General features: G+C 39.6%; 1 protein-coding gene and 1 long non-coding RNA gene across 5 annotated transcripts in view; one reads left to right on the top strand and one right to left on the bottom strand.

The window, feature by feature from the left end:
- The window catches only part of LOC146396106 (uncharacterized), a 271,106-nt gene that overhangs the window by 204,284 nt on the left and 54,312 nt on the right, over positions 1 to 12,510 (bottom strand). The window lies entirely within an intron of this gene.
- The window catches only part of NDUFS1 (NADH:ubiquinone oxidoreductase core subunit S1), a 37,969-nt gene that overhangs the window by 6,024 nt on the left and 19,435 nt on the right, over positions 1 to 12,510 (top strand). For all 4 annotated transcript variants that reach the window (XR_014829118.1, XR_014829119.1, XM_005672116.4 and 1 more), the window contains exons 4-12: positions 741 to 848; positions 2,601 to 2,677; positions 3,834 to 3,915; positions 4,007 to 4,137; positions 4,586 to 4,771; positions 6,426 to 6,560; positions 7,669 to 7,783; positions 8,780 to 8,925; positions 9,131 to 9,259. Coding sequence is in view for 2 of the 4 variants with exons in the window: in XM_005672116.4 (XP_005672173.1) it covers positions 741 to 848; positions 2,601 to 2,677; positions 3,834 to 3,915; positions 4,007 to 4,137; positions 4,586 to 4,771; positions 6,426 to 6,560; positions 7,669 to 7,783; positions 8,780 to 8,925; positions 9,131 to 9,259 (1,109 nt within the window). In the remaining 2 variants the exon portion in view is untranslated. The remainder of the gene's footprint in view (positions 1 to 740; positions 849 to 2,600; positions 2,678 to 3,833; positions 3,916 to 4,006; positions 4,138 to 4,585; positions 4,772 to 6,425; positions 6,561 to 7,668; positions 7,784 to 8,779; positions 8,926 to 9,130; positions 9,260 to 12,510) is intronic.

Below are 12,510 nucleotides of genomic sequence, written 5' to 3'. Positions count from 1 at the left end.
GATAATTGGTAGAGCAGAACAGTCTCCCTCACTACTCACTAGGCATTTGGTAACTAGGAAGAGCTTCAGCCAACAGTGGGAGTAAGAGTCCTGGGTGTAATATATGGAGCCAGAGATAGAACCAGGTCACTCCCAGCTAGACAATATGAAATGGAGTCTAATCCAAAGGAGAAGAGCTAGGAATTCCCATTGTGGCTCAGTAACAAATCCAACTAGTATACATGAGGACGTGGGTTTGATCCCTGGCCTCCCTCAGTGGGTTAGGGATCCGGCGTTGCTGTGAGCTGGGTGTAGGTTGTAGGCTGGTAGCTATAGCTCCGACCTGACCCCTAGTTGGGGAGTTTCCATGTGCCTAGAGTGCGACCCTAAAAAAAAAGAAGAGCTAGTCAAAGAGGATGTCCAGGTATGAAGCCACTAGGACAGAGTTTGTTCACAGTAGAAAGGCTTAAGGAGTCAAGCCTTCAGCATGGTCTGAGGATACTTTATCCATTTTCTTCCACATAGGGTACAGACATGGTGAGGATCTTTAAAGAGGTAGCTTCAGAGCAGACAGAGGTTAGAGTCAAGAGCAAAGAAAAGGAGCAAATGTCTTTGGGGATGATGTAAGAATGGAGATGCGGATATTTGTAGATAGGTAGGGGGTGGCCTCATGTTGTAGTCTTTTTTCTTTTACCTTTTTTAGATAAGACAAGGATAAGATCAGGTTATTCTAATGCAAACATTCTTTACTTCTCTTCTAGGCTTGTGAGAAGGTTGGCATGCAGATCCCTCGATTCTGTTACCATGAAAGGTTGTCAGTTGCTGGAAACTGTAGGATGTGCCTTGTTGAAATTGAGAAAGCTCCTAAGGTACTTAATACGTAAAATTCCACACTACGTTGTAGAAGGTAGAAAACTTTAAATCTTGCAGCAAACTTTATTTAGAATCAATATTATTATAGTGGAGTATCTAGTCCGATTTACTTTATCTATAAACTTATTTTTTGTGTGATTGATTCTGTTCATTTCAAAACTGGAAGCACATTGATGAAAGTGCTTATAAATACAAGTACCATGTAATTGTAACATATAGAAATAAAGGGGTCTTTTTTTAGAGCAGTCAGTATTTCCAAATGGCTGTATGACACACGACTAGGATATGGAGTTGCCAGGCAGCACATTATAAGTGCTATGCCTGGGAGTTCCCACTGTGGCTCAGTGGTTAACAAACATGACTATTATTTATGAGGATGCAAGTTCAATCCCTGGCCTCACTCAATGGGTTGGGGTTCTGGCATTGCCGTGAGCTGTGGTGTGGGTCTAAAACGTGGCTTGGATCCCTAGTTGCTGTGGCTGTGGTATAGGCCAGTGGCTGTGGTGTAGGCCAGCAGATGTAGCTCTGATTCGACCCCTAGGCTGGGAACCTCCATATGCCGCAATAAGGCCCTAAAAAGACCCAGAAAAAGTGCTATGCTCTGCCTTTTTCACTAGAGAAAAGGTTATAGTAGAAGGTTTATTTTGAGTTTAATTTCATTTTGGCTTATGCAATTTTATTTTTTATTTTTATTGTCTTTTTAGGGCTGCACCGCAGCACATGGAGGTTCCCAAGCCAGAGGTCAAATTGGAGCTATAGCTGCCAACCTACACCACAGCCACAGCAACACCAGATCCGAGCCACATCTGCAACATACACCACAGCTCATAGCGACATGGGATTCTTAACCCACAGAGCGAGGCCAGGGATCAAACCTGCGCCCTCATGGATACTAGTCAGATTCATTTCTGCTAAGCCACGACAGGAACTCCCGGGTTATACAATTTTAAATCAGTAGTGCTTGCTAATCAAAACACAGTTATTTGATATTCTGTTTCAGAGTCTCTTTCCCCCCTGCCCCTCTTTTTAGGGCTGCACTTTTGGTATATAGAAGAATATTCCCAGGCTAGGGGTCAAATCAGATCTGTAGCTGCTGGCCTACGCTGCAGCTTGCAGCAACACCGGATCCTTAACCCACTCAGCAAGGCCAGGGATCAAACCCACATCCTCACAGATTATGTCAGGTTCTTTTTTTTTTTTTTTTTTTTTTTTGTCTTTGCTATTTCTTTGGGCCGATCCCGAGGCATATGGAGGTTCCCAGGCTAGGGGTCAGATCGGAGCTGTAGCCACTGGCCTATGCCAGAGCCACAGCAACGCGGGATCCAAGCTGCATCTGCAACCTACACCACAGCTCATGGCAACACCAGATCGTTAACCCACTGAGCAAGGGCAGGGACCGAACCCGCAACCTCATGGTTCCTAGTCGGATTCGTTAACCACTGCGCCACGACGGGAACTCCTATGTCAGGTTCTTAACCCACTGAGCCGCGATGGGAACTCCTCAAAATCTCTTTTAAAAAATTGCATTGATTATTAGAATAAAATTAGGAAGATGTCTTATTTGTTTCTAGGAGAAATGTAAAGTGCCAGATTATCATATTGTATGTTAAAACTAAAAAACTCAGTCTTCAGAAATACTCTATTCTTTCCTTGTTTTCAAGTGTATAATTTAATGCTTTTATATATTAGGTTATTTATAATTGCAGATAAATATAAATACTTAACAGATTTTTGCACTAACATTTCAGGTTGTAGCTGCTTGTGCCATGCCAGTAATGAAAGGTTGGAATATCCTGACAAACTCAGAGAAATCTAAGAAAGCCAGGTATCTTTATTGTTACTCAGCATAGTGACTTTTCTTACATCAGAAAATTGTGTGTTTCAGTATGTACATCTTCCCTTAGATGAGAAATTCAGTATCAGATTCTGAAGAGATTGGCATGCTTGGCTTCTAGAAGCAGTGGAAGTGAGTACCCATAGAGGAGGTGAAGTTCATAGTTTTGAGCCTAGAGTGGAATCAACAGTTAAAATCCCTTGTTTAGAACCTTGCTCCGCTTGTGATGAACAGTGAGTCTGGGGGCCTGATGAACTGAGATTGTTGTGATGATATTGTACTGTTGTACTGGCACTGACTTTTTTTTTTTTTTTTTTTTTTTACTTTGCATTTGTAGGGTTTTTTGGGGGGCAGGCCAACGGTGGGGCATAGGGGAGTTCCCAGGCTAGGGGGTGATTTGGAGTTCCAGCTTCCAGCCTATGCCACAGCCACAGAAATGCCAGATCTGAGCCATGTCTCCAACTTGCATCACAGCTCACAGCAACATCGAATCCTTAACCCACTGAGCGAGGCCAGGGATCAAACCTGCATCCTCACGGATGCTAGCTGGGTTCGTTTCCACTGAGCCACGGAAACTGCTGTGTTTTTGTTTTAAATTAATGCAGATGTTTTCTGGGGACCATTCGGCACCTTTTGGCAATTCTATGTTGTTAACAGTTATACTTTTACTTTTCTAGGTTTCTAATGCCATTTTATTCTAGGTTCTAATTATATGTTAATGCTTTTAAGATGGTTACATTAACCTTCCTTCTTTTTTTTTTTTTTTCTTTTTAGGGCTGTACCCTCAGCATAAGGAAGGTCTCAGGCTAGGGGTCGAATTGGAGCTACAGCTGCCGGCCTATGCCACAGCCACACCAACACGGGGTCAGCGCTGTGTCTGCAACTACACCACAGCTTGTGGCAACACCAGATCCCTGACTCACTGGTTGAGGCCAGAGATTGAACCCACGTCCTATAGATAATAGTTGGATTCGTTTCTGCTGTGCCACAACAGGAACTCTTCATTGACATTTTTGATAATAAATGTAAAATCATTGCTAACTGTATGAGAACATACATCTGTGACAGTTATGTAAATAGCCTATATGTAAACCATTTTGAATGCCAGCTTTTTACGTCACTTTATGTGTTACAACTTTCCATGCAGAGAAGGTGTGATGGAGTTCTTGCTGGCAAATCACCCGCTGGACTGTCCTATTTGTGACCAGGGAGGTGAATGTGATCTGCAGGTACCTAGACTAATTTTGTAAATCTTTTTAGCTGTCTCAAGTTTCAATTTTGTTAGCAAAATTAGGTTAATTCTTTTGTAATCTACTTAAGGACCAGTCCATGATGTTTGGAAGTGATAGGAGCCGGTTTTTAGAGGGGAAACGTGCTGTGGAGGACAAGAACATTGGGCCTTTGGTAAAAACCATTATGACTAGATGTATACAGTGTACTCGCTGCATCCGGTAATTATTTTCCTTCTCCTTTCTGGGGTATCACTTGTATACTTATTTAATATTCACAGAATTTGGTGGAATAACAGAAGAAAAGATGGCAACTTTTATTTGGTGGGAAAAGAGGGATGTAGTTTTCAGTGTTTTTTATATAAGCCAATAAAATGAATAATTTTTCACTTTTAGTTAACATCAGCTTCAGTTGGATTTAAAAATCAAAACTGTAAGCACCAACTTTGTGATAACTTGCTGAGCTGTACACATGATTTGTGCAGTCTTCTTTATGTGTGTTATACCTCAAATGCAAACATTTATTGAATTAATTTTTATTCAGAGACTACATTTATCATGGAAAATGTACTCATATCTTTTTAGTGTTTTGAAAATCATCTTTGTGATAGTAGGAAGGGATATAATTTTACTGAGTTTGACCATTTGATGGTACATTTTTATTTTGTAGGTTTGCAAGTGAGATTGCAGGAGTAGATGATTTGGGAACAACAGGCAGAGGAAATGATATGCAAGTTGGCACATATATTGAAAAGATGTTCATGTCTGAACTTTCTGGGAATATTATTGATATCTGCCCTGTAGGTGCCCTGACTTCTAAGCCTTATGCCTTTACTGCTCGGCCTTGGGAAACAAGGTATTTTTCATCACTGTATTTTCTGTGCTTTTTTATTTTCTTTATTTCAGCTGTGCTGAACTTCCATATGCTGTGGGTGTGGCTATAAAAAGAAAAAAAAAATTGGTTCTTATTAGACATTTAGCTAGCTTATTTCTTTATAATTGCAAATCTTTGATAAACATGTTATTTATAAATTTTATTATATCTCTGATTCTTTTGATTAAACCAAGAAATGGAATAGGTAGTTGCAATAAATTTGAATATTTTTAAGGTTGTAGAAACATATCATCAAATTGCCCTGTAATTTTAAACTCCTACCAGAGTATATGGAAATATCTTGAAATTCCATGCTTTAAACCGTGTATTTATTATACGAAAGGTTTAAGGAGTTCAAGGCAGAAAGGAGATAGTATGTAACATAGAGATTTTTTTTTTCTCCTTTTCTAATACATATGTTTCTACACTTAATGTTGTGCTAGAGGTCTCTGAGACACTTCATTTTTCTTAAATCTTTTTTTAATCTTTGCTGTTCAAATTGAATGAATTCTGTTGATCTGTCATCAAATTCATTCTTTCTTTTGCCATTCCAAATCTGCTATTCAGCCCCTATGGTAAATTTTTTATTGTAGGTATACTTTTCAACTCCAAAATTTCTATTTGGTTCCTTTTTTTAAATAATTTCTGTATACTTACCGAGACTCTTGTTGATTCATGGTTTGATACTTCCCTTTAAACATGATTTTTCTTAGTTCTTTGAAGCTGTGCTAATAGTCTTGTTTTATTTTTAAGCAAAGCTTCTCAAGGGTTGCTCTTGTGTCTGCTGCATAGCTTTCTAGTTAGATAATGACTGTGCTCAAATTGTTAGAGCTAATAAAGCTTTCATTGTCTGTGTGACTAGAAGGGCATATTCAAAGTTCAACCTGTTTTCAGGACTGCCCAGCTTATACCTTACACTGGGCTTTTTTGGCTTCTGTGTTGTCCAGGAGCGTATTAATAACCAGGGCTCTCTCTTGTGCAGCTTCCACTAAGAATGTCCCGAATATGAGTAGCCTCAGACTAGTAGACCCTTTGCTTTCCTCAACTCAGTGACCTACGAGATATCACTTATCCCATTTCTCCAAATCAAGTGAGTCTGTCTGTAGGAAAGAAGCGCCTATCTTCATAGCTTGTCCCATCCTGACAGAATTTCCAGTTCAGGGTAGTGGGAAAAGGGATTAAGAATAGTCCCAAGCCAAAACATCTCTGATTTCCAGTGTTCAGCAATTTTTCCACATATAAAAGCTTCTCACGATGTATGCTTTTGTTCACTCTTCAGAGAGCTGAATCAACTTTGTCTAGCTTTATTTTTGCTTTTAGGGGGAGGATTTGTCAAGCTCCTCAATCAGCCATACCCAGAAATCTTGCTTCTCTTATTATTTATTTTGATACACAGATTGTTAGATTTGGCTATTTGGGGTCCTTCCAGATGGCTTCTGTTTAGATAACAATTTTAAAGACCTCTGTTTTTGTGTTATGGTCTGCTCAAATATGAGAGTGTGAATATATATGTTATTTTTAGAAATTGAGAAAGGAAAGTATTTGTCAAGTTTTTTGTTTTTGGTAACCCAGGTAACAGAAACCTTGTCTTTATTCTCAAAATCAACATAGTAAATATATGTGTTTATTTTCTTAGAAAGACAGAATCCATTGATGTAATGGATGCAGTGGGAAGTAATATTGTGGTCAGCACAAGAACTGGAGAGGTGATGAGGATTTTGCCAAGGATGCATGAGGATATCAATGAAGAGTGGATCTCAGATAAAACCAGGTATATGCTATATTGTTGCCCTTAACTTTTGCAATTGATTTAAAGGAAGTTGTATAATAATTTTGGATTTTAAAGAACAATTTTTATATTTGCAAAACATAAAACCATTGAAATCTGGACTGTTTATATAAAGAATTGAACAGAACTGACATTAATAGTCCTAGGTATGTCACTGGCTTTTATTTTTTTTTTTATTTTTTTGTCTTTTTGCTATTTCTTGGGCTGCTCCCTCGGCATATGGAGGTTCCCAGGCTAGGGGTCCAATCGGAGCTATAGCCACCGGCCTACGCCAGGGCCACAGCAACGCAGGATCTAAGCCACGTCTGCAACCTACACCACAGCTCACGGCAACGCCGGATCCCTAACCCACTGAGCAAGGGCAGGGACTGAACCCGCAACCTCATGGTTCCCAGTCAGATTCGTTAACCACTGTGCCACGACGGGAACTCCACTGGCTTTTATATTGAAACATTTTTTTCTCACAGTTGGAGAAATTGAAGTAAATTAAGATGCTCAATCTATTTCATTTCGTCTCATTTTGTTGGAGAATAGAAACTAAATAAAGTTAGAGTTTGTATGACATAATTTTGATGAAATACATAGAGATACTCAAGTTTTATGAATAAAAATGATTTGGTTTTCTCTGCTATCAGATTTTTTTTTTTCTTTTTTGGCTGCCTTCTACATATGGAATTCCCCGGCCAGGGGTCTGATCTGAGCCTCAGTTTCGACCTAAACCACAAGTGTGGCAATGCCGGATCCTTAACCCACTGTGCTGGGTACCCTAGGGCTCCCAAGACGCCGCTGATCCCATTGTGCTACAGTGGGAACTCCTGACATTTTTTTTTTTTAATGTTGTAATTTTAAGATTATTGGGGTAGTTTATAAGAACTCAGCATTTTAGATGGTATTTCAGTTTTAAGTGGTGTTTGTAATATTTATTCATTTCTGAAGAAACCTGGAATGATTATTTGTATCCAAGTATTTATTATCGTATTTGACCTTTTACCAGTACTATATTTAAATAATTTCTTGTAGATATTAAACTTGAAAATTATAGTTGCCTCTTTATCAAGATTCCACAAATGGTATAATTTCTATTATCTAGATTTGCCTACGATGGGTTAAAACGTCAAAGACTTACCCAGCCGATGATCAGAAATGAAAAGGGGCTCTTAACATATACCACCTGGGAGGACGCACTCTCTCGTGTAGCTGGAATGGTAAAAATTTGAAATAGAGAATACATATCTTTGTGATTTACAAAGCACATCTTTCTAATGAAGGGAGAATATGTTTCTCTTCTTTCTTCTTGCCAAGATTACCTTTTTTTTTTTTTTTTTTTTTTTTCTTGTCTTTTTGCCATTTCTTGGGCTGCTCCCGCAGCATATGGAGGTTCCCAGGTTAGGGGTCGAATTGGAGCCATAGCCGCCAGCCTACACCAGAGTCACAGCAATGCAAGACCCGAGCCAGGTCTGCAACCTAGACCACAGCTCACGGCAACGCCAGATCTTTTAACCCACTGAGCAAGAGCAGGGATCGAACCCGCAACCTCTTGGTTCCTAGTCGGATTCGCTAACCACTGAGCCACGACGGGAACTCCAAGATTACTTTTTATTTAGCAAACATTTATTGAGAGCCCTATACCAGACGTCATGCTAGATGTGGGGATATAGAGACTCCTACAGTCTTACAGTAGGCAGTTACATATGCTGCTTTGGGTAGTTGTGCAGAAGATGGTATATGAGAGAGCACGTCGGAGGGATGCCTAATCAGGGCTAGTATATTACCTAGAAGGTGACTCCTTGGGCAAAGTCTAAGCATGAATTCAAGCTTTCCAGAGCAAAAATAGGGGGAATGGCTTTCTGGTCAGAGAAAAGCAACATACGTTAAGGGCTTGAGGGATCAGATACTTCCGAAGAAGTTGTATTTAACTATAACTCCATGGTCTTCAACTTCCAGAACTCATTTTGAGTCCCCTTTGTTCCTATTTTAAAACAAAGAGCTTTATTTCAAGCTGATGTTATTAACCTTGGTTCCATATACACTGTTTCTCACTCTTAGATTAATAATTGGTATAAAGCTTTTCAGTCAGAAGTTTGTTGCCTTTTTGTTGTTGTTGTTCTTGAAAATGACTGTATTATTGTTTTCTGAACAGTTCATAGTGATCTTTTGCTGAATGAGGGTTTCTTGCTGATATCCTTGTCACCTGTTTTTAGTTGCAGAGTTTTCAAGGCAACGATGTGGCAGCAATTGCTGGTGGCTTGGTGGATGCTGAAGCCCTGGTAGCTCTCAAAGATTTGCTTAATAGAGTGGACTCTGACTCCCTATGCACTGAAGAAGTCTTCCCTACAGCAGGAGCTGGGTAAGAAATTTGAAGCTAGGATCTAGGCTTTCTTTCTTTTTCTTTTTTCTTTTTGGTTACAAGTTGTTTAATATGTGACAGCTTGGACACTCCAACATACCCACCAATTTATTTTCACACCGAGACCAAAGTCAAACCAAGAGCTGTTAGAGAATCTAATTATTAACAAGTATCTGAACACCTTGATGTAATTTTGTGTTTCCAGCACAGATCTACGTTCCAATTATCTTCTTAATACTACAATTGCTGGTGTGGAAGAGGCAGATGTTATCCTCCTGGTTGGTACAAATCCACGTTTTGAGGCACCATTATTTAATGCTAGAATTCGAAAGAGGTTAGTAATAATATTCAGGGTTTTAAAACATTTATATAGTAATTTGTTTTATATATAAAAATGACTATTTTAGCTGATTCCTAATAGTGTTATTGGGAGTGAGACTCAAAAAAAACTGGAGGGCAGTTTCTAACAGGTCCATTACCCCCTTCTCCCCCTACTGATCTTTCCATTTTATCTTTTTAGTTTGAAATAATTTAAGATATTGAAATGGTCTTCGTATACCCACTTTTGAGTAATATTCACTCAGATTAATCAGTGTTAATACTTTATATATTTTTTATTATTCTCTCTCCATGTGTATATTGGCATAAATATAATCATTTGAAAGTAAGTTGTTGGAGTTCTCTTGTGGCTCAGTGGGTTAAGTATCTGGCATTGTCACTGCAGAGGCTTGGGTCACTGCTTTGGCCGGGATTGATCCCTGGTCGGGGAACTCCCGTGTGCCACGGGCACAGCCGAAAAAAAAAAGAAAGAAAGAAAAATGTTGACATGGTGCCCTTTTTATCCCATACTAAGTACTTCTGTGTGGATTTCCTAAGAACAAGGGACATTATTTAAAAATGTGATTCTCTGTTTAATCAAGAATTTAGTATTGGGGAGTTCCTGTTGTGGCTCATTGGTTAACGAATCTGACTAGGAACCATGAGGTTGAGGGTTCGATCCCTGCCCTTGCTCGGTGGGTTAAGGATATGGCGTTGCCATGAGCTATGGTGTAGGTCACAGAAGCAGCTCTGGCGTAGGCCGGCGGCTGTAGCTCCGATTCGACCCCTAGCCTGGGAACCTCCACATGCCGTGGAAGCGGCCCAAGAAATGGCAAAAAAAAAAACAAATCCAACTAGTATCCATGAGCTATAGCAATGTAGCTCCAATTCGACCCCTAGCCTGGGGTTGTCCATATACCTTAGGTGGGGCACTGAAAAAAAGAGAGAGAGAATTTAATGTTGATATAGTATTATCTAATCCTCAGTTTATTCAGATTTCACTGATTTTTCCATAGTTTCTTATATAATAATTTTCTTCCTGACCAGGATCCAGTCTGGAATTACACATTGAAATTAGTGTCATGACTCTTCAGTCTCTTTTTTTGAAATTTTTTTGAGAAGTATGGGAAAGTTATTTTGTAAAATACCTTGACATCTTTTTATATCTTAAAGGACTTATGAAAAAGTTGACCATATAATTGATTGTCTAAACTGGGACACTGCTAAGAGTAAAAGGGGAATTGTTAATTATTCCAGAATGACACGTAAAAATCACCACTGTCTCAGACAAACAAGAATATATGGTCACTACATTTAAAACTATTTTTGGAGGAGCTAGATCCATACTTCTCTGTCAGAGAGAATAGATATGTATGATGTGTAGAGTTTAAAAAATTTTTTTTTTTGCTGCACCCACAGCATGCGAAAGTCCTGATGTAGTTTGTTTTTATGAACTTGATTTAAATGGCCTTAATGGATAGTTAGGAGATAATTTACTCTGCTTTGTAAATATGGCAAAATTAAAACTCTAGATCATTTATTCTAAAATTAAAGTCTTGGGAGTTCCCATTGTGGTGCAGAGGAAACAATCCAACCAGTATCCATGAGGCCTCACTCACTGTGGGTTGGGGATCTGGTGTTGCCGTGAGCTGTGGTGTAGGTCACAGATGTGGCTCAGATCAGGTGTTGCTGTGGCTGTGGTGTAGGCCAGCAGCTGTAGCTCCAATTTGGCCCCTAGCTTGGGGACCTACATATGCCACAGGTACAGCTGTAAGAAGCAAAAAATAAAAAAGTAAAAATTTTAATTTTATTAAAGTCTTTGTTAATAGCTAGCTTAGAGTTAGAATTCTTACATAGCAAATTAATTCATTGGATTGCCTTGGTATTTACAGGCACACCTTGGTATTTACAGGCAAATACTGTATTTTTTGCAAATTTAACGTTTGTGGCAGCCGTGTGTTAAGGCTATTGGCACCATTTTCCAACAGCATTTACTCACTTTGTATCTGTGTCTTATTTTGGTAATTCTCAAAATATTTGATATTTTTTCATTATTATTTGCTACAGTGATTTGTAATCAGTGATCTTTGATGTTACTATTATAATTATTTGGAGACACCACAAACCACATCCATATAAGAATGGTGAACTTAACTGATGAATGCTGGTGTGTTCTGACTGTGCTGCCAACTGGCCACTCCTCCCTCTCTCCCCTTCTTGGGTCTCCCTATTCCCTGAGACACAACAGTATTTTTAAATTTTATGGCCACACCCTCGGCATATGGATATTCCTGGGCCAGGGATTGACTCTGAGCCACAGCTGCAGGAATGCCGGATCCTTTAACCTACTGTGCCAGGCTAGGGATCAAACCCACACCTCTGCAGTGACCCGAGCCAGTGCAGTCAGGTTCTTAGCCCACTGCACCACAGCAGGAACTCCTTCAATATAACAATATTGATAGGTTTCTAAGCTTTCAAGTAAATGGAGTATTCTCTTTAAATCAAAAGCTAGCAATGATTAAACTTATTGAAGGAGGCATGTTGAAAGCTCAGATAGGCTGAAAGAGACCTCTTGTGCCTGTTAGCCAGGTTGTGAATGCAAAGTATAAGTTATTGAAGAAAATTAAAAGTACCACTCTAATGAGCACAAGAACAAGGAGTTCCTGTCATGGCTCAGCCATTAGCGTACCTGACTGGCATCTATGAGGATGCAGGTTCTATCCCTGGCCTTGATTGGTGGGTTAAGGATCCGGTGTTGCTGTGAGCTGTGGTGTAGGTCACAGATGTGGCTCGGATCTGGCATTGCTGTGGCTGTGGTATAGGATGGTGGCTACAGCTCCTATTGGACTTCTAGCCAATATGGGAAACTCAATATGCTGCGGGTGCGGCCCTCAAAAGACAGAAGAAAAATAAAATTTTTAAAAAAGAATGATAAGAAAGCAAAACAGCCTTACTGTTGATACGGAGAAAGTTTGAATATTCTGTACAGAAGATCACAGCAGCCACAACATTCCCTCAAGGCAAAGCCTAATCCAGAGCAAGATCCTAACTCTCTTCAGTTCTGCAGGCTGAAAGAGGTGAGGAAGCTTCAGAAGAAAAGCTGAAGCCAGCAGAGGTTGGTTCATAAGACTTAGAGAGAAGTCTTTTCCATAACGTAAAGGTGCAAGGTGAAGCAAGTGCGTATTTAGAAGTCATCCGGAAGATCTAGCTAAGATGATTAATGAAGGGGCTACACTGAACAGATTTTCAGTGTAGACAGAATAGCCT

The sequence above is a fragment of the Sus scrofa genome, chromosome 15 (assembly GCF_054392235.1).
Source record: "Sus scrofa isolate SSC_HxYL_T2T_F1_AM1 chromosome 15, Sscrofa_HxYL_maternal_Yorkshire_Landrace_v2.0, whole genome shotgun sequence".
NCBI classification, from domain to species: Eukaryota; Metazoa; Chordata; class Mammalia; order Artiodactyla; family Suidae; genus Sus; species Sus scrofa.
This window is presented reverse-complemented; position numbering and strand designations above follow the sequence as displayed.